Raw genomic sequence first — 27175 nt, 5'->3', positions numbered from 1 at the left:
AGAGCTAAGAGCTACTAGCTCAGTATCACTGTTCCTTCAGACCTTTCCCTAGGGGACGGGGAGGTAGCTCAGTGGTAGAGTACATACCTTGCAGGCCTGGGGTCCAGCCCTGGCATCTTAAAAGGATCAAGAGAGACAAGAAGCCAGCGGGAAAACTGGATGGGACAGCACCTTCCTCAGTCTCTGGAGTGTAAACCAGTGTTTCTCTCTCTCTTTTTTTTTTCTTCAGAATTTTATTTCTATCTTATTATTTACTGGATAGAGGCAGAGAGAAATGGAGAGTGGAGGAGGAGATGAAGACTAAGAGACGTCTGCAGCCCTGCTCCATCATTTGTGAAGGTTCCCTCCTGCAAGTGGGGACCAGGGTCTTGAACCCGGGTCTTTGCACACTGTAACATGTGCATTCAACCAGGGGCTTCACTGCCTGGCCCCCAAATATACTTTCCTTTCTTTCCCTCTTCCTTCCTTCCTTCCTTTTTTTCTTTTCTTTTTTTTCTCTATCAGATCTCTAATCGGCTTTGTCTTATGGTAGTACCGGAGATCGAACCTGGATTTTGGAGCCTCAGACATGAGAGTCTCTTTGCAGAAACATTATGCTGTCTACCTGCCCCCTACACCATAAATCAGTGTTTCCATCATATTCAGAGACGACTTGGACTTTGGAGCCAGGCCACTTTGGCTCGGAGACTCAGTGTATCTTTACAGGGTGCAGGGGCCTCCTCTATCTGCAGTGTATTTGTGTGGGGGGGTATGCCAGTTTACCCCCCCCACTATTCACTTTTCCAAACTGAAGTCTGGTGTTCTTTCCTTAACACAGATCTCACCATTCGAGTCCCTGCAAAACTCTACAAAGAGCCCCAGCTCCCTGTGCCCCCCAGCACCCCAGTAATAGGTCCCTACTCCCCAAAGGCACCCCCCAGAATCAGATGGCTGTAGGAGCACACACCCCCTTCCTGCTGGCTTTTCCCCACCACTGTCCCAGTCCTGCCAGTAGGCAGAATGAAGTCGGACCCTCCTCCAGCCCCCACCCCTGACTCTCTCTCCCTCTCTCTCTCTCTCTCTCTTTCTCTCCCCAGAATGGAAGTTTTTAAGCAGAAACGGAGTTTTCTTCCCCCTTTGAAGGCAGCTTCTGGCTGGTATCACTCGGCTTCTAAATTGAGATGCTGCAGTCGCCGGGCAAAGTCTGGGAGCATTTTTTTTTTTTCCTTTGGCACCAGGAAGTGAGAGCCGGAGTCCCAGGCAGCACCTGTTTTCATGCTTTATTGGGACACACGGGACCTGGATGGGGGACACTGCGGATGCTCCCCCACTAGGCACACACCCTCCTTCTGTTGCCCCAAGGAGGCTGCAGGAAACGTTCAGAAGGGTAGAGGTGGCTGCCAGGCAGACTGGAAGGAGGCCCCATCCAACCCTGAGATCCACCTGCCTCAGAGGCCTGGTGGAAAATAGGTCCTGGAACTTCTAGAAGGAATCTGCTAAAAGTCTGCACATCCCCAAGGGCTGGGGTGGGCTGGGGTGTGAGGCCTTCAGTGTACCAGTAAGCGGGCAGCTTCTAGGACCAGAGAGGGATCCGGGACCAGCTGCCTCCAGGGAGAAGTCAGTCAGACTCTCTCTCTCTCTTTCTCAGTCCTGTGGCCCAAAAGGCAGGAAAAACATTCTAGAACTCAAAGGAGCCCTATCTGCCTGGGTCAGGTGAAAAATGGGTCCCCGTGGTTTATGCCTAACCTTTTCCATGGTGGGCCAGAGGGATACTGGTGACAATGGGGCCATGGGGACATGTAGGTGGTGTGGGGTGGCAGGAGCCCTGTGAGGGGGCCTGTGGGAAGAGGGAGCAGGCTCAGAGTGTGGGTGCAGAGGAAACAGCCAGGCAGGGCTGTGGTGCAGACTGCAGTGGGTTCTGAGCAACACCCCTCCCCCACGTCTCAGGGGGTGCAGGTGAGGGTACACCCAGAGAGAGAAAGGAAACAGGAAAAGAAGGCTTGGTGGCATGTGGAGGGGGATCCCCAAATGTCCCCAGAAAGCTCTAAGAGAGGCTGAAGGGCTTGGGGGGCTGGAAGGGAAGCCAGGAAGGAGTCTTGGCTCTCAAGGGGGAGGGGACTGGACTCAGGGAGCAACTGGTCAGCCAGGATGCCCCCTTCTGGGGGCCCTTCCCTGTTCATGGAACAGGGGCACTCACCCAGCTCAAGGTCACTGGCATGGCCCAGGGTCTTGCGCCCAGCAGAGGGCACTGTGGGGCTCCCCCAGTCTTACCTCCCCATGTCAAGAGCATCCCGGTCACTTGCAGCTGACCAAAGGCACCAGAGAGGGCCATGAGCGGAGGGGACCCTGGCTCTGGCTGGGGGGCACTGAGTGGAGGCCGTGGTTGTCCTCTACTCAGTGAGAGAGGCAGGTAGTGTGTTGTCAGGAGCAGGGACTCTCCTGGCCCTGCTCACTTGTTCATTCACTCACACATTCATTCACTCGTTTCTTCATCCCTCATTCACCTGTGTACTTATTTACTGGTCCATTTACTCACTCATTTCTTTTTCTTCTTTATTTTTCCTTCCCCCCTTTTATTTCCTTCCTTCATCTTTTCTCCCTTTCTCTCTCTTTATTGGGGAGAGTAATGGTTTACAGTCAACAGTAAAGACAGTTATGGATACATGTGTAAAACGTCTCAGTTTTCTACAAAACACTCAACTCTCCTGCCTAGGTCCTCCTTTCTTCCTTTCTTTTCTTTCTCAGAGCCCTGCTCAGCTCTGGCTTATGGTGGTGCTGGGGATTGAACCTGGGACCTTGGAGGCTCAGGCAGGAGAGGCTTGCAGAACCACTGTGCTATCTTCTCCACCCCACCTATTCCTTCCTTCCTCCCTTTGTTCCCTCAGTGATTTCTGTTCATTTTCTTACAGGTTGATTCACTCACTCACTCACTCGCTAGCTCACTCACTCACTCAGTCACTCATTCATTCACTCACTCACTCACTCACTCATTCACTCATTCATTCACTCATTCAAGGACTTTGCTCATGTGCCTCCTACTGGCAGGCTGCTGTGCAGACGTATGACCATGGGCGGTACCAACCACTCCACCTCAGTTTCCACCCTTGTTACCATGTGGGTGATGGGGATTCAGTGCCCCCAGGGGGTGTCCCCTACATGTTCCTTTGCTTGTTCCCCCACCCCACCCCTCCAGACCCCGGGTGGGGGCTGACACTTGTATCACAGTCTCTTCACACACACACACGCACACGCACATGCACACACACACAAACACACACTCACACACACACATAAACACACTCACACACACACTCTCTCACACACACACACACACACTCACACACACGCACACGTACACAAACACACACACAAACACACACACACACAAATACACACACACACACACTCACACACACTCACACACAAATACACACACACACACTCACACACACACTCAAACACACACACACTTACACACACACACTCACATTCACACACACACACACTCACACACACACTTACACACACTCACACACAGACACTCACACACATACACACACACTCTCACACACACACTCACACACACTCACACACACTCACATACACACTCACACACACACACACACTCACATTCACACACACACTCACACACACACTCACACACACACACTCACACACAGACACACACACAGACACACTCACACACACATACTCACACACACACACTCACACACACACTCACACACACATTCACACACACTCACACACACATTCACACACACACACACACACATTCACACACACGCACGGTCCCTGTGGTCCCACCTTCTCTGGTCGCATGTAAGGGCCAGCACCGACGTGAGCCCCTCTGGACCATGGGGGGGGTCAGAAGACCCAGGTCCGAGGGCTTCTGAGGGCTGTCTGGGCTGAGCCCAGGCCCAAGCCCCCAACCCCCGTGCACTGAGGGGTCCTCAGTGGCTCCAGGCAGTAGCTCTTGGTTCCGGGAGTAGGGTCTCCGGGGTCCCACAGGACCGAATCTACACAGCCTCAGGGGGCAGCATCCTCATGGCTTTCTGGCCTGGAGTCCTGGGAGCCTCCTCTGGCAGCGGCTGCTCCTCTGGAGGGGGCACTGAAGGTCTCTGGAGGAAGCCCAGCCCCCACAGGCTCTTGCAGCAGCTCAGAAGGTCACTGGAGCAGCCACTGCAGAACAGTGCTGGCTTCCTAGGGAGACAGAGCAGAGGTCAAGGGGGCTGCAGGCTGGAGTCTGTCCTCTTCTGGGGGGGGTGCTATGGGTTGGAGCCTCCATGCACCTCAGGGATGTCTTCCCTCAGTTTCTAAGGGGGAGCAAGAAGGAGACTGCTTTCTGGTCCCCAATCCTCATAGGTGCTGTGTGTCCTTAGTCAAGTTGCTAAGCCTCTCTGAGCCTCAAATGGACATAAACATGACCACCTTTCCATCCCTGGGGAGGACTGAGTGTGAACACACGTGTCTATAGCAGCCTACAGGCTGTCTGGCTCATGGCAGAAGCCCGCTTCCCAAGTCCTGTTTCTGAATCATAATGGGATGTTTTTAGTGCCTACAGTGAGCAGGGGAAGGACAGGAGACAACGGCACAGGGCTGATTAATTCTGTGGTGGACATGGTCTTCTCTCCATTAGAATGTTTGTATCCTGAGGACAAGGTGCAAGAAGTTCATTTTATTCCTATGAGTGGCAGAGAGACAGAGAGAGGAGGAGAGAGAGGAAGGGAAAGAGAGAGAGAGTGGGAAAGAGAGAGACAGAGAGAGAGAGAGGGAGGGAGAGAGAGAGGGAGGGAGAGAGAGGGAGGGAAAGAGAGAGAGTCGGAAAGAGAGAGAGACAGAGGAAGAGAGAGGGAGAGAGAGAGGGAGGGAAAGAGAGAGAGTGGGAAAGAGAGGAAGAGAAAGAGAGGGAGAGAGAGGGAGGGAAAGAGAGAGAGGGAGACACACACAGAGGGAGAGAGGGAAGGAAAGAAAGACAGAGGGAGAGAGAATGATGGAAAGAGACACAGAGAAAGAGAGAAAGAGAGAGGGACACACAGACACACACAGACACACACAGACACACACACACACACCACATGAGGCACACGCAAGTGGACGCAGTCCTGGTGATCAAACCCTGGGCTTTAATGTATGCAAAACATGGGTTCACCTTCCTGGTCACAAGATGCAAGCTTTGCAGGATTTTTTTCCCCATTCTGTTTTTTTTTTGGAGGGGGTTGAAAATTCACACAAGTAAAGGTTCACCACTCTGGAGCTGCTTTCTCATTCAGACAGAGAAAGAAATACACAGAGAGAAGCACTTCCACCAGTGCTTCCTCCAATGGCTTTGTGCCTCCCTTGGGTGCCTGGGCTCAAACCTGGTTTGTAAGCAGAGCATGGCATGAGCCCTGCCCAGGGAGCTCTCTCCAGCCTGGGGGTGTGGGTGTGGGGGGAGGTGGTCTTGAATGAAAGCAGAGAGCTTCCCTCACTCCCGGCACACAAAGCCCCTTGGCCCTGCTGCATGCTGGGATGTCCCCAGGACTGGCCTGCATTTAACAAGGAAGAGTCCTCTGATGGCTACTTTCCTTGACTTCATTTTACCAGAACACCGCTCAGCTCTGGCTTATGGTGGTGTGGAAGACTGAACCTGGGACCTCAGATTCTCAGACTTGAGAGTCTGTTTGCAGAACCATTTTGTTACCTCTCCCCTGCCCTCATCTTATTTCCTGTGAATGTTCTCTTAGCAGAACCCTGCTCAGTGCTGGCTCATGGTGGTGCTGGGGGATTGAACCTGGGGGCCTTAGGGCCTCAGGCATGGGAGTCTTTTTACAGAACTATCATGCTGTCTCCCCAACCCTCCACCATCATCCCCCACCCTCCACCATGACTTTCATTTCAAGGTCAAAGGACAGACAGACAGACTGGATCTGGCTTTCCTGCATCCATCCCTGAACACCCGCCCGGCCCTTCAGGACAGAGCTTGTCAGGCTCCCAGTGGTCAGTAGCTGCTGCATCTGGCTGGACTGTCGTGACTTCGGCACGAGGATGCTGCAAAGCCAGGCAGCACCTCCACTTAGGTGACACTGAACTTGCTTATGAATATATTTCAGGCACGCCGGAGGTCCCAGCTTTGCAGCTACCCCTGGGCATGGAGTAGCCAGAACTAAGCGGTGCTTCTCCGTCTCTGTCTCTCAGCCAGCAGCCCCAGGTACCCCTTCCTGCTACCCACCTCAAGGTCACAGCTCTGCCACCCCAGAGGCTCCTGGCTCCCTCCGTGCCTGCAGGGGACAAATCTAAGCAAGCAAGCAGCTGTGTGCCCTTGGATTAACATTCCAGACAGTCTGATAGAAGCTTGCACCGAAAATTTCAAGGAAAATCCAGTCCGCACCCAGGGATAGGGAATTGCTATCTACCTTCTTCTAGGACTTGAATGGGGTTATGTAACCATCATGTGCCTGATAGGTGGGGAAATCAGGACATAGCGACCAACAGAAGAATAAGCATCAACGTTTCAAATTACTCCTTTTTTCTTTTTTGAAAAGAATGTATTTATCCATTCGTGAGAAAGATAGGAGGAAAGAAAGAACCAGATTGAACTCGGGACCTCATGGTTGAGAATCCAATGCTTTTATCCACTGCATCACCTCCCGGACCACTCGAATTACTCCTTTAATTCAATCTCTTTGTTACCTTTCAATCAACATGCCTGTTAAGTATTTCCAAATGAAATATATCAGGAACTCAAACAGATGGTATAAAACACGTAGATGTGGGTAGGGGAGACAGTATAGTGGTTCTGCAAAAAGTCTTTCATGTCTGAGGCTCCAAAGTCGGAGGTTCAGTCCCCAACACCACCATAAGCCAGAGCTGAGCAGTGCTCTGGAAAAGGAGAGGAGAGGAGAGGAGAGGGGAGAGGAGGGGAAGGGAGGGGAAGATAGACATATGTATGGCTTAAAATCACTAAAGAATATTAAAAGGGACATGGGACATTCTCAGGCTAAGAATATGAACTTAGTGTCCAAGCTGGTTCGGCAAATAATTATGCATCCCTAAGTAATATTCTGTTGTATTCTGCCTGCAAAAACAATTTTTGTTTTTATGTAGATGGAGTCATAGTCGGTGATTTATTATTATCCTTTCCCTTAACTCTTTGACTGTTGTCTGACATTTCTATTTTCTGAGTGGATGCGTCCCTGGAGCCCACTTGCTGAGTTCCACCATGTGGGTATGCTTGGGCCCAGGGACTCGCTCCCCTGCTGGTGTACACTTGAGCTATCCTTTTTTTCCCCTTTATTTATTTACTTATGAATGGATAGAGACAGGGAGAAATTGAGTAGGGAGAGGAGACAGGGAGAGATTGAGTAGGGAGGGGGGATAGAGAGGGAAAGAGAGAGACACCTGCAGCCCGGCTTCACCACTTGTGAAGCTTTCCCCCTGCAGGTGGGGACCAGGGGCTTGAACCTGTGACCTTGTGCACTGTAACGTGTGCATTCAACCAGGTGCGCCACCGCCCGGCCCCCGTCTCCATTTCTGACGGCCTTTTTCCTGTTCCTGTTTCTGCCCTGCCCAGGCCTCATCAGATGGACGGATGTCCCCCTGTCCCTTTTTTCTCCTCTCAGTTGGTGTCAGACTGGAATGATCTGCTTCTTGCATGTTTCGTAGAATTCCTTACCTCAGCCACATGCAACCTCCTTCTTTTTCTTTCTTTTGAATGGTTATACGACCATTCATGTTTTCTGTGTTTTTCCTGGTCAGTTCTGGCAGGTTCTGACATTTTGATAATCTCACAGTGAGACTGTGGCCCTGGGGGTGGGGATGGGGCATCCCATCTCCATCCCACCCATCGCTGAACTCACAGCCCAGGTCACACAAGGACACGCTCTCCAGGGTCTGCCCCCCAGTCTCTGGAGAGGTTCATTACTATAACAGGTGTGTTCTGGGCTCATCTCCCTGGGTTGGGCACAGACATGAGGAGAGGGGGTGTTTGGTGCAATGCACCCCGCAGACCCCCATGAACATTCAGAGTTAGTGTAGTGCTGGGGATACTTTTGTTTTCAGAGAGTTTGAGAGGGCTGGCCTGGAACCATCCCGCTGCCACCTGGGGGGGTTGGCCATGGTGCGTCAGGTTAAGCGCTCACATTACAGTGTGCAAGGAAGGACCTGCATTCAAGCCCCTGGTTCCTACCTGCAGAGGGAAAGCTTCCTAAGCGGTGAAGCAAGTCTGCAGGTTTCTCTCTGTCTCTATCTCCCCCTTCCCTCTCAACTCCTCTGTCTCAATGAATCTGGGAAGAAGACGAGGCCTGGGGTCTGTTCTGCCCATGCGGGACAGGAAGCTACTGGCCAGAACCCAGGGAGAGAGAAGAATCCAGACAGCATGGTGGGGGCACACAGGACTTGCAAGCAGGAGGTCCTGGGTTTGGGCCATCGCCAGAGCTGATCATCCGCCCCCCCCCCCCCAGTCATGCAAGGCAGCCAGTGGATACCAAGGCTGTCCATAGGGTAGGGGCAGGGGAGGAGATGGGGTGCGAGCAGGGAGGGGGCGGGGCTGCCGGATGGCAGCAGGCATTTCAGGAGACGTCAAAGTGGGCCGGAGGGATAGCTCACCGGGTCAGGGGCACGCCTTGCCTCGTCATGCTTGCAACCCTGGTTCAAGCCCCAGCACCGCAGGGGGAGGGACGACGGCGGGTGCTGTGGTCTCTCTGTCTGTCTGTCTGTCTGTCTCTCTATCTGACCGGAAGAGCAGTCTGAAGTGAGGCCCTGGCTCTGCAAGACAAAACAAACCATCAACACACAGATAAATAAACAAGGAAGAAGTCAAACTTTCAAAGCAGAATGCATCCTTTAAGGCCACAGAGGAAAAAAAAAAGATTTAAGCGATAAGAAGGAAAGGGTAGCTCCCTCTCGGGATACAGGAGCTCTGAGCCGGGCAACTCCTTCTCGGGCCTCACGGGCAGGGGAGCCGGCTGAGGCTCCGAGAGAGGCAAGCTCCCCGCACACAGCCACGCAGCCTGCCGGCATTAGCACCCGCTTGTCCCCCTTCCACCCAGGGGGATGGCCCACCCAGCAGAGCACACAGGTTACCATGCTCAAGGACCTGGGTTGGAGCCCCTGGACACCACACGGGAGCACCAGCTTGTGGGCCGAGCCCAGTCTTGTCCCTGATTTTGTGGAAAGAGGCAGAACAGAGGTGGCTGAAACAGAATCAGAAAGAAAGAGGAGGAAGAGGAGGAGGAGGAGGACAAAAACAACATCGACAGAAGATAAAATGTGAATTCAAGCTCCTGTCTCCATAAACAAGCTTTTTTTAAAAAATTATTTTTTACAATTTATTTTATTTCAATGAGAGAGATACAGAGGGAAAAATACACACACACACACACACACACACACACACACACACACACACACACACACACACGAGAGGGACTTGAGCTCTGCTCTGGCTTATGGTGGCTTTGGGGATTGAACCTGGGACCTGGAAACCTCAGGCATGAGAGTCCTTTCACAGAACCACTATGCTGTCCTCCCAGCCTCCACAAAAAAGCTTTTATGGCGACTGAAAGATTTAAGCAAAGAAATCAACTTAGGATGAGCAGTGCTTTAGGCACTCACTGGGCAGCAGCGTGGGCCAGGGAGGCGGCGATGCCCAGACCGGCCACCAGGGGGCGCTCTGCAGGGAAGGCTGCTCCGGCGTGTCCTCTGCCTGGCCGCTGGCCCAGCTGCTGCCCCATGGCCGCCGGTGCCCTGGAGGAAGAGCCTTTGCTTAATCTGTTCCCCGAAAACGGATCTTTTATTTCCTTCTCCTTTTCTCTTTGTTGTGTGTGTGTGTGTGTGTGTGTGTGTGTGTGTGTCCCTGCTGGCTTCAGCATTCTCTGCCTTTTGAGGCTCACCTCTTCTGGGATTTCTAAGGCAGGAAAAGGCCTCCCTCCTCCTCTCTACTCTCTTCCTCTTGATTTCTCTCTAGGGCTGGTGGACAGGGCACCCACTAGGGTGTATGCTTTGCCGTTTGTGGGACTGAGTTCAAGCGCCAGCACCCCATGGGAGAGCTCGCGGCACCAGAAGGAATCAGTGGCTGTGTTTGCTGTTTCCTCTAACATTTTCTCTCTCTCTCTCTCTCTCCCTCTCCTTCTGCATTTGAAAAGGTTGACATAGTGTGGTGAAGCATTGTTGATGACAAATAAATACATCCATAAATAAAAAACGGGAAAATGTTAATTAAGGGTTGGGGAGAAAGTATAATGGTTCCGCAAAAGGCTTTCCTGCCTGAGGCTCTGAGGTCCCAGGTTCAATCCCCACACCACCATCAGCCAGAACTGAGCAGGGCTTTAGTCTCTCTCCTTTTCTCTCATTAAAATAAATAAACACTCTAGACAATGTTAATTAAAATAAGAACAACTGGGGGAGGGGGACTGGGAGATGGTTTAGCCAGGAGAGCTCAGACTTCGTTGTGTACAAGGACCCAGGTTTCAGCCCCTGGACAGCCCGGGGGGAGCCCCTGCATGGCGGGTGTGTGTTTGTGGGGCTTCCTGAACAGTGAAGCCGTGGGACTTCTCTCTCCTTATTTCCTTCTCTCTCTCTTTCTCTCCTGTGAATCTCACCCTCCATCAAAAAAAAAAATCAATTAATAAAAGTCCCCTAGGAGTAGTGAGGTGTACAGGTGTAGAATCCCACAGGTGGCTCTAGGGACAAAAAATTAAAAACAAATTAATAAGTTAGGTGAGAGAGCAGAGTGGGGTTTCTCTTGGGGTGTCAAGCTCTCTTCCTGCTACCCCACCTCCATGTCCCCCAGCCTCTGGCTGCCCTGGGCACATGGGGTCACAGAGACACAAAGCTCACACTCCCTGAGGCTTGGGGCTTGCTTCCCTGCCTGTGTGCAGAGACCTCTTCTCCTTTCTGCTTCTGGAGAGGGAGATTGGGCTGCCACGAGGGGTGTGTATGTGTGTGTGTGTGTGTGGGGGGGGCTATGATTCAGAACTGGATTCTGCTGTGAGCTCTGAAGCCCCCACCCCTCCACATCACCACTTGGAGGGAACCCCATGGTGACAGTGAAACAGAAACAGGAAGCTGGATTGGGGGTCAGGCTGTGCACCTGGCTGAGTACACACATCATCAAGCGCGAGGACCTGGCTCCCCGCCTGCGGGGGTCTGCTTCTCTTCCCTCTCTGTCTCCCCCTCCCCTCTCAATCCTATCGTGTCCTATCCAATAAAGTGGAAAGAAATGACCACCAGGAGCAGTGGGTTCATATGCCAGCACCAAACCCCAGAGATAACCTTGGGAGCAGAAAATAAAAAGAAGAAAAAGGAGGAAAAGGAGGGAAGGAAGGAAGGATGGGAGAAAGAAGGAAAGAAAGAAAGAAAGAAAGAAAGAAAGAAAGAAAGAAAGAAAGAAGAAAGAGAGAGAGAGGAACCCAGGGGTGAGAGCTCACCTGATGGGGGTGGGGGTGTCCGCTTTGCTGCCTGTATTCCACCCAGGTTCCAGCCCGGCCCCCAAGCACTGGGAGAGCCTGGTGCTATGGTTTCTTTCCTTGCCTCCTGGTCTCTCCCTGACTTCCTGAGAAGTTGACAGCGTGGTGAAGCCCCAGTGGCAACAAAAATAAAGAAAGGAGAGAGGGAGAAAGAAAGGGAGAGGAAAGGAAACCCGGAATGTCTGAGTTCCAGAAGAATGTCTGTGTCCCTATAACATTAGTCCATCTCATACTCAGCTCCCTCTATCTAAAGGGGGTGGGGGGTTTGCTAGTCACTTCTCAGGCCTCTTTGGGCCAAAGAGACCAACCCTCTGCCCATCTGTCCATCATTGTCTCCAGCTCTGTCTTTTCGTTGGCTGTCCAGATTCTGTTCTATTCCTTCCTGTCTCTTAGTTCAGTGTCACACATGGCCCCTGAGGCCTGCGGTCCCCATCTCAGGATTCTGATTCGGGGGCCAAGCAGAGCCTTCTCTTCCAAAGCACCGAGCAACAGAGACCAGAACAAGTGGAACCCATGGATGGGAATTACTGGCTTCTCCCTCTCCCTCTCCCTCTCCCTCTCCCTCTCCCTCTCCCTCTCCCTCTCCCTCTCCCTCTCTCATTCTCCCTCTCTCTGTGCTTGCATCTGCTAGGGCCTCCTGTTTGTGTGATTCTACTGTTCTTGTTGGACTATTCTCCCTTTTATTTATTTTATTTTATTTATTTTTTAAAATTTTAAAAAAAATTTATTTATTTTCCCTTTTGTTGCCCTTGTTTTTAATTGTTGTGGTGGTTATTATTATTGTTATTGGTGTTGTTGCTATGTAGGACAGAGAGAAATGGAGAGAGGAGGGGAAGACAGAGGGGGAGAGAAAGACAGACACCTGCAGACCTGCTTCACCGCCTGTGAAGTGACGCCCCTGCAGGTGGGGAGTCGGGGGCTTGAACTGGGATCCTTACGTCGGTCCTTGAGCATCACGCCACCTGCGCTTAACTTGCTGTGTTACCGCCCGACTCCCCCTTTATTTTTAATTAATTAATTTTACCAGAGCACTACTCAGCTCTGGTTTATGGTGGTGTAGGGGATTGAACTTGGGACTTCAGAGCCTCAGGCAGAAGAGTCTCATGCATAACCATTGTGTGCCTTGAGCACTCTCTCCCTCTCCCTTCTGCTTGTCTCTCTTATCTTGTGTGTGTATGCGTACTTACTCATTCTTTTGTTTTAATCATTTACTTATTTATTGGATAGAGACAGAAATCCATGGGAGAGAGAAAGAGACAGCTGCAGCACTGCTTCAGGGCTAGTGAAGCTTTCCCCTGCAGGTGGGGAGTGGGGCCTCGAACCGGGTCTTTGTGCCTGGTATTGTGTGTATTCAACCATGTGCACTTCCACCTGGCCCCTCTACTTACTCATTAAATGCAACACTGGGGATTGACCCCAGGAACTCAAGTGAAGCCATTCAAGGTAGAACCGTCCTTCTGAGTGGCCGCCCCTTCCTTCCTTCCTTCCTTCCTTCCTTCCTTCCTTCCTTCCTTCCTTCCTTCCTCCATCTCTTTCTTTCTTTCTCCACCAGGGTTATCACTGTGGCTCAGTGCCGGCACTATGAATTCACTGCTCCCAGTGGCAACTCTTTCCTTTTTTTTTTTTTTCTCTTTCTATTTTATTGGATAGGACAGAGAAATTGAGAGGAGAAAGGAGATGGAGAGGAAGAGAGAAAGACAGACACCTGCAGACCTGCTTCACCACTTGTGAAGCTTCCCCCCTGCCAGTGGGGAGCCAGGGGCTCGAACCAGGATCCTGTCCCTTGGTAACATGTGCGCTCAACTGGGCGTGTCACCACCTGGCTCTTATTTTCCCATTTTCTATTTCTTTGAAAGAGAGAGAGAGAGAGAGAGGAGAAGAGACAGACAGAGAGAGCAGTGATGTCACCTTCCGTGGTACTCCCATGCTGTGCCGGGGCTCGAACCCAGGGCCTCCCTTGTGGCAGGTGTGAGCTCTGGCTCCTCTCATCTCTCATGTACAGAAGGTGTGTGTGTGTGTGTGTGTGTGTGTGTGTAACACAGACTGTAGGGAAGGGGCTGGGGAACTTGGGGTCTGCAGAGGGAGAGCCCGTGGCAAGGCGCCACCCCGGTGTCCTGAGACCCATGCCACCCCCTCCCCCCTGAACCCCAGGACAGTGAGTTACCTGTCGGGGGCTCCCGGGGGGACCGAGCCCTCGCCCCCGCCCCACACCTGGAGCCTCAGGGGCCGCTCCTCGGGCTGCTGCCGTGGCCGGGCCTGGCCACCGAGCCTCCTCCGGGTCTCATTCCGGGAGCTGCGGGCGGGCAGGGGGGCCGGGCGGCCGGGTGGGCAGCGCAGCAGGCGGCGGTAGGCCTCTCGGAAGTCGCGGTTGAGGGCGGCGTAGAGCACGGGGTTGAGCGCCGAGTTGGCATAGCCCAGCCACAGCACCACGGCCTCGAAGGCGGGGTTCACGGCCTGGTCGCCCCGCAGCCCACGGTACACGAAGACGGTGAAGTAGGGCAGCCAGCACACCACGAAGGCGCCCACCACGGCCGCCAACGTCACTGTGGCCTTGTGCTCCCGGGAGGCGGCCGGCGCCGTCCGCCAGGGGCCCCCGGAACGGTGGATCCGCCGGGCCTGCTCGCGGGCGATCCTGAAGACGCGGTAGTAGGTGGCACAGAGCACCAGCAGCGGCAGGTAGAAGGTGAGCAGCCCGTCCACCAGCCCGTACACGGGGTTCACCTGCACCTTGCACTCGACCGGCGGGGGCCCCGCGTCCTCGGCCGCGGCCCGGCTGTTCCAGCCCAGGTGGATGGCCAGGAAGGACAGCGTGATGGACACGACCCAGATGAGAGCCAGCGCCAGCCCCACGCGGCCCGGGGTGACCAGCACGGGGTAGCGCAGGGGCGCCGTCACGGCGCAGTAACGGTCCAGGCTGATGGCCACCAGGTGCAGGATGGACGCTGTGCACAGCATCACGTCCAGGCTGGTGTAGACGTCGCAGAAGGCGCGGCCCAGGTGCCACTCGCAGGTGAGCTGGTGCAGCGCCGAGAAGGGCAGCACCAGCAGACCCAGCAGCAGGTCGGTCACCGCCAGGGACACAATGAAGCAGTTGGTGAGGCTGCGCAGACGGCGGTCCAGCCCCACGGCCAGACACACCACCACGTTGCCCGCCACCGTCACCAGCATCAGCGCCGTCAGCACCACGCTCACCGTGGCCCTCAGGGTGGTGGAGCCCACGCAGTCCGTGCCATTGGAAGCCATGCTCCTGCCTCCCTCGGGGGCCCCGGGGCAGCGGCTGGACCGGGGGGCTACCCGGCCCAGGTTGGCACAGGTGTCTCTAGAAAGAGACTCGTTGGAGGTGGCCGGGGAGGGTTGCGGTGGGCGGAGGGGTCCGAGGCCGCTCCAGGCACCCCGGGTTCTGCACGGAGATCCTGGTGTCCGGCGGCAGAGAGGTTGGAGAAGGCTGGAGGTGGCAGGTGAGGCGGGGAGCTCCGACCTGCTTCTCCATCGCCGGTGGGAAAAGAGCTGTGGATGCAGAGGGAGAATGTTGAGTGAGTCAGACACGCCATCCGGAAAGATGTGTGTACACTTGTAAGAGCCCACATCTGGAAGCAGTCCAGGTGTCCAACAACAGATGAGTGGCGGAGAAAGCTGTGGTCTAGAGGAAGCATGGAATATTACTCAGCTGTGAAGAATGATGAAGGCACCTTCTTCACCTCATCTTGGAGGGAGCTTGTGTGGTCATCCAGAAAGAGAAGGATGAATACGGGATGGTCTCACTCATGGGCAGAAGTTGTGAAAATAGAACAAAAAAGGAAACCTAAAGTAGAACTTGGACTGCGTTTGGTGGATTGCGCCAAAGCAAAGCAACTCTGGGTGGTGTGGGGTTGGGGGCTTTCAGGTCCTGGTGTCTGATGGTGGAGGAGGATCTAGGCTGGGGGGGAAAGAGCGCTTTGTAGAAAACTGAGAAGTTTTGTACATGTACCAATAACTATAATTACTGTAAACCACTAATCCCCCCCATTAAAAAAAAAGGCAGACCAAGCACCTGGTCTGGGTTCGAGGGGCCTTGTTAGACCTCAGGCCGCCTGGGTGACACCAGTGGGGGTGGTTGGGAGACACTGAAGGGGGTTGGGAAGTTCTAGACAGCAGGGTGGGGCTGCATCTGGCTCCCGGCGTCGGCTGGACAAATAGCAGCTGAGGAGGGACTCAGTGGGTGGGGGCAGGACTTGTGTGCCGGAGGCCCTGGGTTCGATCCCTGATACTGGATACTCATATAGTGTTCTGGTCTGTCTCTTTTTAATTTTTTTTTTTTTTTTTTTGGGTAGAAACGACCAGAAATCGAGAGGAAAAGGGGAGATAAAGAGGGAGAGAGCCAGAGAGAGACACCTGCAGCCCTACCCCACCACTTGCAAAGCTTTCTCCCTGCAGGTGGGGACTGGGGGCTTGAATCTAGGTCCTTGTGCATTATAACACGTTAGCTCAGCCAGGTGTGCCATCATCTGGTGTCAGTGTGTGTCTCTCTCTCTGTCACCAGAGTTATTGCTGGGACTCAGTGCTTATGTAACAATCCCACCTCTCCTAGTGCCCATGATTTCTCTCTTGTTTCAGTTTTTTGGTCTTATTTATTCTTTTTTTTTTTTTTTTTGGATAGAGGCAGAAAGGAAAGGGGAGATAGAGAGGGAGAGAGGAAGAGAGACACCTGCATCCTTGATTCACTGTTTGTGAAGCATCTCCCGTGCAGGTGCAGACTGGGACCTTGAACCTGGGTCCTTGCACATGGTGACATCTGTGCTCTAATCTGAGTTACAGCCCAGCCCCTTCCATTTTTCTTGTGCCAGAGGGTGAGACAGAGAGGGAGAGAGAGAGAGAGAGACACCTGTAGCCCTGCTCTGCCGCTCATGAAGCTTCCTTCCTGCTGGTGGGGGCCAGGGGCTTGGGCCAGGGTCCATGCTCTTGGTAATGTGTGCACTCTACCACGATGTGGCCCTCCAGGTAAATAAATCTTTTTTGAAAAAGGAAGGACGGCTGGGAGCTGGTCACCAGAAAGAGTATGTGTTTTACTGTGTGTGAGGCCTTGGGTTCGAATCCCAGCACCACAGGGGGGGGGATCCTGGCACCAAGGGAGCATCATGGAGAAGAGAACAGAGATCTGGCTCCTCCATCTCTCTCTCTCTCTCTCTCTCTCTGTGTGTGTTTGCGAGCCCCTCTCTTTTTCTCTCAGAATATAATGATGACGATGAAAACAATAATAACAACAATAATAGTAGCAGCAACCGGGGCTCAGAGGAGCTTAGCAACTGTGAATGGACCCTTGGGGTGGCTGGCCGGGGCTTACCCTCATGTCCCTGTCATGTCCTTTTGGTTTCTGGTTCCCTCCTTTCTTCTTCCTTCCCTTCCTCTGTCTTCCTTCCCCCTTTCTCTCTCCTTCCTCTGCAGCCCTTGCTATTATTATCATCATTATATACTAAAAGAGAAAGGGAGAGACTGACAGAGAGAGAAAGAAAGAGAGGAACCAGAACACTCCTCTTCTTTTTCCTCCTCCTCTTCTTCCTCTCTCCTCCTTTTTTCTCTTCCTCCTTCCCCTCTTCCTCTTTCTCCTCTTCCTCTTTTTCCTTCTCCTCTTCTTCCTCTCTCTCTCTCATCCTCTCTGCCCTCTGCAAACACCACTGAGCCCACTGGCTCAGTGATACTTTCTCAGTCACATCTGGGCAGTCCCCTCCCAGTGGCCCGTGTGGGGTCTGGAGGCCGCACAGCTCGGCCTGGACCCTGCTGACTGCTGGCCCTTTCCCGCAAGCTGCTCCTGGTGTTCCAGAGAACAAGCATCTCCCAGGCCTGGCAACCCAGGATGTGAGCTGATCTCCCTGTGATGGAGTCAGGCCTCCTGGGGCTTCTGCAGCCTGGCCTGGGGCAGCGTTTAGTCAGAACCGCAGAGTCGATGTAGGCACTGGACGTGCCTCCCGGCCACCGTCTGCCGCTCCAGCTGGCTCAGCTGCCGGCCTCAGAGCTGGGCCCCTGGGATTATTTTTAGAGAATCTTTTCATTACAGAAATAGCCCAAACAGCACGGCTCTCCCCACCACACTTAATTCTCTCTGGAGGAAGGAGGGGCTGGGTGTCTTTGCAGAGAATCCCTCTTTCTGGTCAAAGACATGATGGAGTTGTTCCCGACAGCCAGGCCCAGGTTTGGGGATGCTGGATGGCAACAGCGCTGATGGATCTGAGCAGCTTTTCCGATCTGAGCAGACCAGCCTTGCACATAATTAGAAAGATTTCTCTTCCCTTTCTTATTCCTTCCCTTTCTCCTTTCGCCCTCTGTCCCTTTCAGCAATGTTTTCTTCTAGGCCCTACAAGGCACCAAATGCTGCTTCAGGTCCAAAGGCCCAGAAGTTTCCAGAGACTGAGTCTCCAACACATCCCTCACCCCAAGGGCCTAATGACTGTCCTAGAGGATCAGGTCACTGTCACCAGGGCCATCATCACAGATAACACAGGAACAGGCCATCCATCCATCCATCCATCCATCCATCCATCCATCCATCCATCCATTCATCTGTCCATTCATCCATCCATCCATCCATCCATCCATCCATTCATCTGTCCATTCATCCATCCATCCATCCATCCATCCATCCATCCATCCATCCATCCATCCATCCATCCATCCATTGATCCATCATCTGACATCCAACTATCCATCATGCACTCACCCATCCATCCATCCATCCATCTGTCCGTCCATTCATCCATTTATCCGTCATATGACACCCAACTATCCATCATCCACTCACCAATCATCTATCCATCCATCCATCCATCCATCCATCCATTCTTTCTTTCTTGCTGTGTATCTAATGGGAGAGATACTGGCTCTTTTGAATGCCTGAGTAGATTTTCTAGGACAAACCTATTCTCCCCAACATCTTAATAGAGAAAACCCAACCCCACCCCTGAGGACGCACATTAGAGACGACCCAGCCCTCCTCACAGACAGAATACTCGCTGCCCCACCCTGCCTGCTCTCTGTGTGAGGGGTGTGGGGAACCACAGAGGATCCATCACCACAGCCCCACACCCAGGCCTGCCTGCCACTCCCCTGCCCGTCTGCAGCCTGTGACCTGGCTTCTCGGACTGTGCGGTCGAGGCCCCTGTGTGGGGATGCTGTCTGTGTGGGAAGCCAGCCCTCCTCACTTCCTGTCTCCTGCCCTTGGGGTGACACCTGTGGTTCTGGGTGACCTGCTCCTCTTCTCCCCGTTAACCTCAGTGGCTCCAGCCTGCAGGGTGCCCCTGGGGCAGCACTTTGAGAAGCAGCTCTGGCCAACATTGTTGGCCCCCCTGGTTGTGAGATGTGCCAGGTCCACCCTGACCCTGTGCCTCTGAACCTGCTGAGCTCTCTTCCTTGCAGCCCTGGCCTCTTGGGCCTCCTCCTCCAGCCAGTCTTCTGGAGCTATCTGCCTCCCTCCCTTGACCACTTCCAGGGGTGGCTAGGGGGGCTTGTGTTTTCTGGGGGTGTGCGTGAAGGAGGGGTTCTCTGACCCTCGTGGGTAGAGCTCTGGGTTTTCAAGACCCCACTCTTCCTATTGTGGGTTTCTTGGTAAGTCACTGGGAGAAAGTGTCTCTCCAGGAATGGGCTGCGGCGGTGGTGGGGGGCATCTAAAATGTCTTTCTCCTCCAATGTGGAGCCAAGAAAATGGGGGTTCCCGGGGGTGGAGGGGCACAGCACCTGCACAGATGTAGGCCAGAGAGGATAGTAGCCCAGTTTCCTTCCCTCTGTCCTTCACCCATGAAACCACGGAAGACATGCTGGTGGTGGTGTGTGACCCAGAACAGCAGCTGAGACACAGGGAAGGGGAAGGGCTCCTCCCCATGGTGTTGGACCCCACTTTCTCTGCCCCCTTTCCCGGGGAGATCAAATTGCCATTTGGCTCTCGGCTAAAGAAATTACGGGATATATATTCTATGGAATACTACTCAGCAATCAAAAAAGATGATATTGTGTCCTTTGGAACTAGAAGTGATGATGCTTAGCAGAATAAGTCAAGAGAAGGAGTCAGGGGCTGTGCCAACCAGTGAAGGCTCCTGTGACTAGGGTGGTGGTGGTGGTCACTGAATAGCCGTGGAACCCGGATGTTGATGTGTCCCAAGGAGGGAGGCACGGAAGGGCAGAGTGAGGGCATCTCCTGGGGCCTGGTGCACAGCGGGAGGCGTGATTGATGGTTGGGCACAGAGCTCTTACTCGATGCCATGATGATGCTGTGTGAGCTGCGTGCCTGGAATTCTGCAGTGCTGTAGACTCATGCTTGGTCAATCAGGCGGAAAAAAAAATAAATCAAGAAGTGCCTAGGGCCAACCAATGGCACACCCAGGGGACTGCAAACATCCACCCACACAAGGACCCAGGTTCAAGTCCCTGCTCCGCAACTGCAGGGGAAAAAGCTTCAGAAGTGGTGAAGCAGGGCTGCAGGTGTCTCTTTTTTTCTCTCCCTATCTCTCTCTCCCTTCTCAATTTCTCTCTGTCTCTATAAAAGAAAAGAAATAAAAGAGGAGGTAGAGAAAGAGAAGGAAAGGGTGGGGGGGTAGATAGCATAATGGCTATGCAAAAGGCTTTGATGCCTGAGGCTCCAAAGTCCCGGGTTCAATCCCCTGAACCATGGTAAGTCAGAGCAGGTCAGTGCTCTGGTAAAAAAAACAAAAAAGGAACAAGAAAAACACTGAATTTGTAGGAGAGAGAGAGAGAGGTAGGTAAGGGGGAAAATGGCTGCCAGGAGTGGTGGGTTTGCCATTCAGGCACAGAGCCCTAGTGACAACCCTGGTGGCAATAAAAGAAAAGAAAAAGAAATGAGAGTTACGTGAAAGGGCCGTGCAGGGAAGCGCACAGCGCCTGTGAGGAGGTAAGGGCTGCTTTTGGGGAAGGGGGGCGGAGCCTTCTTTGAGCACAAGCTCTTTGTGACCTTTGGGGTCCTCCCACCTGTCTGGAACCTCATTTGACAGTTGGAGGGAAAAGGTTGGAGGGGGTGAGGGGTGGGACCATGCAAAGGGGAAACGGGACGGGGACTTTCCATCCCTCTCAAGGGTGACACTTGGAGCAGGGGCCTCCTCCCCAAGCTGCACAGGAGGGTCCCTGGCCCAGCCTTCTCCCTAAGACGCCTCCTATGTCACCTCCCTTCTGTAGAGGTGACAGCTCCATCCTGCTCTGTGTGGTCTGGCCACCGCCACCCTCTCCAGTTGATTGTTTTTTTTGTTTTGTTTTGTTTTTGTCTCCAGGGTTATTGCTGGGGCTCAGTGCCTGTACTACAAATCCACTGCTCCTGGAGGCCATTTTTCTATTGTTATTGTTGCCATTGTCGTTGTTGTTGGATAGGACAGAGAGAAACTGAAAGAGGAGGGGAAGACCGAGAGGGTGAAAGAAAGATAAGACACTTGTAGACCTACTTCACCGCCTGTGAAGCAACCCCCCTGTAGGTGGGGAATCGAGGGCTTGAACTAGGATCCTTACGTCGGTCCTTGCACTTTGTGCCATATGCACTTAACCTGTTGCGCTACCGCATGCCTCCCCTTTTTTGGTGTGAATCATTGGGGCAAGAAAGCTAAGGGTCCTTAAACAAACAAAACTGGAATCATCTTATGACCCAGCCATCTCACTCTGGGGCATTTATCCAGTGGACACTCAGACACTAATTAGAAGGGACATATGCACCCCTGTGTTCACAGCTGCATTATCACAACAGCCAAAGAGTGAGAGCAGCCTAGATGCCCATCCACAGATGACTGGCTACAGAAGTGATGGGATCTATAGTCCATGGAATACTACTCTGCTATCCAAAGAGATGATAATGTGTCCTTTGGGACAAAGTGGATGGGACTGGAGGTGATGACGCTTAGTGAGGTAAGTCAAGAGATGAAAGACAGCTGCCAGATGGTCTCACTCATCTGTGGAATCCAGAGAACTCATTCACATGAACAAGGCAGAAAAAAAAAATCCAAACAAAACAGAAACAAGCAAACGGTAAGACTTGTGAGAACTATATGGTTCTCTTTGGGAGGCAGGAGGATGGGGCTACGGAGCTGTGGTGGTGGGTGTGGTGTGGTACTAGACTTTGTCATCTTACAATCCTGTGACATACTACTCATAACAAATTAAATGAAATTAAAAAGAGAAGAAGGAGGAAAGCAAAGGGGGCTTGGACCTACTTCTGAAGACGAGAGGGACTGTTCCTCACTGGAATCCAATCAAGTTCACTGGAAAGCCCTAATTGACTTGATTAAACAGCCCTTGAAAGAAGCAAGAGTGCCGGCTGCAGGAAGCTGCTGGAAAGACAAGGACAGGCGGGAAAAGGACAAACAAGCCCAGGGAAGGAGGTGACTGGAGAAGGGCCAGCTGATGGGTTATCTCCTCTCTTTCCCTTTGGGGATGAGGCAGGGGACCTCCTCACTGGTGAAGACCAGAATATTTTATGGTGACCAGTTAGAGCCCTGGGGGAGTCTGGGGGTGTGGTTGTGGGGTCGAGGCCCCAGTCAGGCTCGGTCTAAAGTGCTGGTGGGCTTAGCCTGAGTGTCGCCATCTTGGGCCTGCCATTTTCTCCTCCTTCCCCACCTCCCCTTTTTAAAAAAGTAACTTCATTATTTTTCATAAATCTCTTTAATATTTATTTTTTATTGGATATGACAGAGAGTAATTGAGCGGGGAGAGGGCGATAGATAAATTGATAGATAGGCCTGCAGACCTGCTTCACCACTTGTGAAGCTACCCCCGCAGCAGGTGGGGACTGGAGGCTTGAACCCGTGTCCTTTAAGCAGGATAATATGTGCGCTCAGATGGGTACACCACCCCCCTCCTCCCCCACTCCCTTATTCTTTTTTCTTAAATAACGTTCATCTTTCACTTTCTTTTTAAATAGAAGACTCTCTTATTGAGTGAGGCCAGAGCACGGATTGGTGGTGGGGATCAAAACCTGAGGCCTCAGGCATGCAAGTCCTGTGCTCTGCCACTGAGCACCCCCATGGCCCCCCATCCCCATTTTTGGGTTATTGCTCAGATGGGGGCTACAGCGGGCGGATCCAAAGGGCCTGGGCTTCTCCATCAAGGAGGGCGGACGCTCAGGCTCGTGGAGAATCTGGAATGCTGACTGCACAGTGGGCCTGGGGTTCTCCCACCTGTGAGTTCCCCCATCTTCCAAACACAAAAACCAGGACTCAGAAAAGTGGCAGGGCCTGGCCCAAAGGCACCCACCCACCCCTTCGGTGGACACGTGACCTTTGGATCTGGAGGCCCTGCCCTTGACACCTTCCCTCACCTCTGGGGACAAGTTGGGGGCTATTGCTTCCCCCAGAGATGGTGCAGCCCACAGCACATCCTCGTCCTCTTCAGGGACCTTCCACCTTCAGCCCAGCTCTGCTGAGTTTCTCTCACCTTCCTTGAAGGGTAGGCGATTCCCACCCAGCCTTTTTCTAAAAAGGTCTGGCCCCCGCGTGGTTGGAATCTGGGAGCCACAGGCAGCAGGGCCAGGGCTGGTCTCTGGGGGCGGCCTCAGTCAGCACCTGCTCCCAGCTGAGTATCTGGGACTGGGACTGGGACTAGGACTACGGGTGTGTGTGTGTGTGTCTGTGTGTGTGTGTGTGTGTGTGTGTGTGTGTGTATCTTCATTCTCCCCACGGGGTGAGAAGCAGGCTTAGAGAGGTGCAGAGACTTGCCCAAGGGCACACAGCAAGCAGGACTCTGGGCATTCATGGAGCCTTGATCTCCCCACACCAACAAAAACAAAACAAAAACAAACAAACATTAGAATTGGTCCAGTTCAAATGATCATTCCGTTTAGTTCAGCATAGCGTTATAGCATTTTTTTTTTTTTTTGCCTCCAGTTCAGTGTTGGCACTATGAACCCACTGCTCCCAGCAGCCAATCCCCACCCCCTGCCTTTTCCCCCATTTTTTTTCTTTTCCATTTTTTAATCAACAGGACAGAGAGAAATTGAAAGGGGAGGGGGCGGCTGTCCCCCTGCAGGTGGAGGGCGGGAACTCGAACCTAGATTCTTGTGCAGGTTTTCTGCATTACCTTTATAAACCAAACTTGTGTTCAGATATGGTATTTATAATTATTTTATTTTATTTACCTCCAGGGCTAACGTTAAGGCTCAGTGCCTACACTTTGAATCTACTGCTCCTAGTGGCCATTTTTTCCCCCATTTTATTGGATAGGACAGAGAAAAATTGAGAGGGAAGGGAAGACAGAGGGGGAGAGAGACAGAGAAACTCCTGCAGACCTGCTTCACCACTTGTGAAGCATCCCTCTCTGCAGGTGGGGAGTGGAGACTTGAACCTGGATCCTTGTGCAGGTCCTTGCCCTTAGTACTATGTGTGCTTAACTGAGTGCGCCCCCACTCAGTCCTCCAGAATTTTATTATTTTATTTTTTAAATTTAAAAAAAAATTTATCTATTTATTTATTTATTTTCACTTTTGTTGTCCTTGTTTTTTTTTTTTAATTTGTTATTGGATAAACAGAGAGAAATTGAGAGAGAAGGGGGAGATAGAGAGGAAGAGATACAGAAAGACACCTGCAGACCTGCTTCGCCGCCTGTGAAGCGACTCCCCTGCAGGTGGGGAGCCGGGGGCTCGAACCGGGATCCTAACCAGTCCTTGCACTTTGCGCCACGTGAGCTTAACCTGCTGCGCTATCACCCGAATCCCCCTTGTTTTTTATTGTTGTTGTAGTTATCATTGATGTCATTTGTTTTTGGATAGGACAGAGAGAAATGGTGAGAGGAGGGAAAGAGAGAAGGGGAGAGAAAGACAGACACCTGCAGACCTGCTTCACCACCTGTGAAGCGACTCCCCTGCAGGTGGGCAGCCGGGGGCTCCAACCGGGATCCTTATGCCAATCCTCGCTCTTCACGCCACCTGTGCTTAACCCGTTGCGCTACTGCCTGACTCCCCAGAATTTTATTTTAAAGATGTAGTTCTTTCTTATCAAAGTGAGAAGAAAGAGAGCAAACCAGAGTATCACTGTGGCACATGGGAGACCGAGACCGAGACCGGGGCTGGAACTCAGGACCTCATGCTTGCAAGTCTGACCATCTCCTGGGCAGTGACACACCCTCCCCCATTTTCTTGGCCCCTGCCAAGCACCGATGTGACAGCCTGAAGCCATATCTGGTGACAGCAAATCCCTATCCCTTCTGTTCGTCTGAGAGGACCGTCCTTCATGTCTCCTTCAGATTAAAGAAAACAAAAAACAACAAAAAAACTCAATCAAGGTAAAAGTCACCCAAGGTGAGATCAACCCCACAGAGTGTGTTGCTCTGTCCGCACCTATGTCCTGCTGTTGGGGTGGGGAGCCTAGCCATCACCCCTGAAGGAAACTTGTACCCCGTTCCCTTCCTCTTCCTGCCCCCCACCTGCCCCCACCTCCAGTACCCATGTTTTTAGGGTGTCTGCTGGTGGCCGTGATCACTCTGTGACTACCCTGGGGGCAATAAAAATAAAAATAAAATTAAATAGGGGCCAGGTGGTGGCGCACCTGGTTAAATGCTCACATTATAGTGTGTAAGGACCTTTGTTCAAGCCCCTGGTCCCCATCTGCAGGGGGAAAGCTTCATGAGTGGTGAAGCAGGACTGCAGGTATCTCTCTGTCTCTCTCCCTTTTTTCCCAAAAATATTTATTTATTTATTTATTTACTTATTCCCTTTTGTTGCCCTTGCTGTTTTTTTTATTGTTGTTGTTGTTGATGTCATTGTTGTTGGATAGGACAGAGAGAAATGGAGAGAGGAGGGGAAGACAGAGAGGGGGAGAGAAAGACAGACACCTGCAGACCTGCTTCACTGCCTGTGAAGCGACTCCCCTGCAGGTGGGGAGCTGGGGCCTTGAACCAGGTTCCTTACGCTGGTCCTTGCATTTTGTGTCTCTCTCCCTTTCTATCTCCCCCTCCCTTCTCAATTTCTGTCTCTATCCAGTAATAAATTAAAAAAATAAATAATCGACAACCCTCAAAAGGCACCTGGTGTTCAAGAACTGCTACGACACCCCGAAGACTCCATCCTTCCCCACCCTGTGTGTCCCCATCCTTCCCCACCCTGTGTGTCCCCGTCCTTCCCCACCTTGTGTGTCCCCATGACGGGGGGGGGGGGCTACTGGCTCAGAGCACTTGCCAGTCAGCCATGGGCACTGAGAGACAGCTGTAGTGCCTTTCACAGTGTTTTCTGGGCGCTAAACCCCAGTACAAAATAACAACCGCAGGCAGCCACTCTGTCCTGTGAGACAGAACTCTGACTGCTCATTATCTTGTGGTTCTTTCAGTATTTAAAAAATATTATACTATTATTACTTTTGATTTTTTAAAATTATCTTTACTTATTTGATAGAGACAGCCAGAAACGGAGAGGAAGGGAGTTATAGAGAGTGGGGAGAGAGAGAGAGAGAGAGAGAGATCTGCAGCACTGCTCCATAACTCCTGAAACTTTCCTCCTGCAGATGGGGACAGAACCAGTGTCTGCACAGCCTCCCAAGTGCGACGCTCCGAGGGTCCCAGGGCTGCTTGACCCAGACCATCCATCCTACAGGCTTCCTTACATCTTCCTTTCTCCCCACAGACAAGCTCTCCGTCACCGAGGCCCTGTCACCATCACTGTCCGGTAAGCAAGGCCCCCGGGGGCCTATGTGGTCTGCTGGTGACCCTGGGGGAGGAGGTGGAGACTGTCAGCTCTGTCAGCAGTGAGGATGCTATGCTGCCCTTGACTCTGGCAAAGCCAGAGGCAGCCCCAGGGTACCTCTGCCTGCTCCTACTCCTTCGTCAGAGAGAGAAAGAGAGAGAGAGAGAGAGAGAGAGAGAGAGAGAAAGATAGGGAGAGAGAGAGAAGAGGAGAGGAGAGGAGAGGAGAGAGAGAGAAGTCCCAAAGGACCGCTGAGGTCTCTCACAGGCCTCCTTCTAGGGGGAAGCCCATCCCAGCCTGGGAGGTCTCAGACCCTCCCTGTTGGCCCCAAGCCCAGCTCCATGCTGTCCAGCCCCTTCTGCTTGGAGAAGCGCCCCTTCTCTGGAGAGGAAGGTGACCGTGTGTCAACTCCTCCACTACCATCAATGCTATCTCTTCCTCCTCCACCATCATCTCCTTCATCATCACCTCCACCACCACCATCTCTTTCACCATCATCCCCAGCAGCCCCTGCCCTGTGATGTGGGAAGGTCTCTGCCCTTCTACAAGGTCCAGCTTGCCCCTCGCAGCAAAACTCCTGCCACAGCCGGTCACCTTCACCGTATCAGCAGCAAATAGTGAGGGACATCTGCCAGGAACACTGGCACACATGGGCTCTCCCCTTTGCCTCCCAACCTCCAGGCCGCCCCCCAACATGCACGGCTGTTTTGGGGTCCCCCAGGAGAGCTCTGTGGAACAGTCACGGCAGCCGCTGGACCCCCCTTAGTAGGATTCTCGACGGAAGCCACACAGCTGCTCAGAGATGGGAAGAGGCCACTCACGGTCCAGACCCCCACAGACCCCCTGCACCCCATCTCCCTGCTCCCCCAGGCCCTATTCCTTCAGGTACCCCTACTGCGACTTTGGCCTAACCCAGAAAAGTCTGTTTTTTACTTGCCATCTGCCTTTGCCAGAAGTGCTTTTCTTCAGACGACTCAGCCTGAAAATGAAAACACAAGTGACCTTGAATCCCACACAGATCCACTGCTGTGTGTGTGGGAGGGGGACCAGCCCACCCACCTGGTCTCCTACCTGGCGGCCCCCAGTCAGCCCCTGCAGGAGCGAG

General features: G+C 52.8%; 1 protein-coding gene and 1 long non-coding RNA gene across 3 annotated transcripts in view; one reads left to right on the top strand and one right to left on the bottom strand.

Annotated features, from left to right (window-relative positions):
• Positions 1–1084: 1084 nt before the first annotated feature.
• Positions 1085–27175, bottom strand: part of HRH2 (histamine receptor H2) — a 36102-nt gene continuing 10011 nt past the window's right edge. For both annotated transcript variants that reach the window (XM_060197198.1, XM_060197197.1), the window contains exons 2-3: positions 13609–14951; positions 1085–4200 (exon numbers count right to left, since the gene is read on the bottom strand). In XM_060197198.1, coding sequence (XP_060053181.1) covers positions 4017–4200; positions 13609–14687 — 1263 coding nt within the window. In that variant the 5' untranslated portion in view covers positions 14688–14951 and the 3' untranslated portion in view covers positions 1085–4016. The remainder of the gene's footprint in view (positions 4201–13608; positions 14952–27175) is intronic.
• LOC132540335 (uncharacterized) overlaps positions 21151–27175 on the top strand; it is a 17962-nt gene continuing 11937 nt past the window's right edge. Inside the window, exon 1 of the long non-coding RNA XR_009551488.1 lies at positions 21151–21311. This is a non-coding gene — a long non-coding RNA (uncharacterized LOC132540335). The remainder of the gene's footprint in view (positions 21312–27175) is intronic.

This window comes from Erinaceus europaeus, chromosome 9 (assembly GCF_950295315.1).
Source record: "Erinaceus europaeus chromosome 9, mEriEur2.1, whole genome shotgun sequence".
Classification (NCBI taxonomy): Eukaryota; Metazoa; Chordata; class Mammalia; order Eulipotyphla; family Erinaceidae; genus Erinaceus; species Erinaceus europaeus.
Note: the sequence above shows the minus strand (reverse complement) of the source record. Positions and strands in the feature narration are given on the sequence as shown.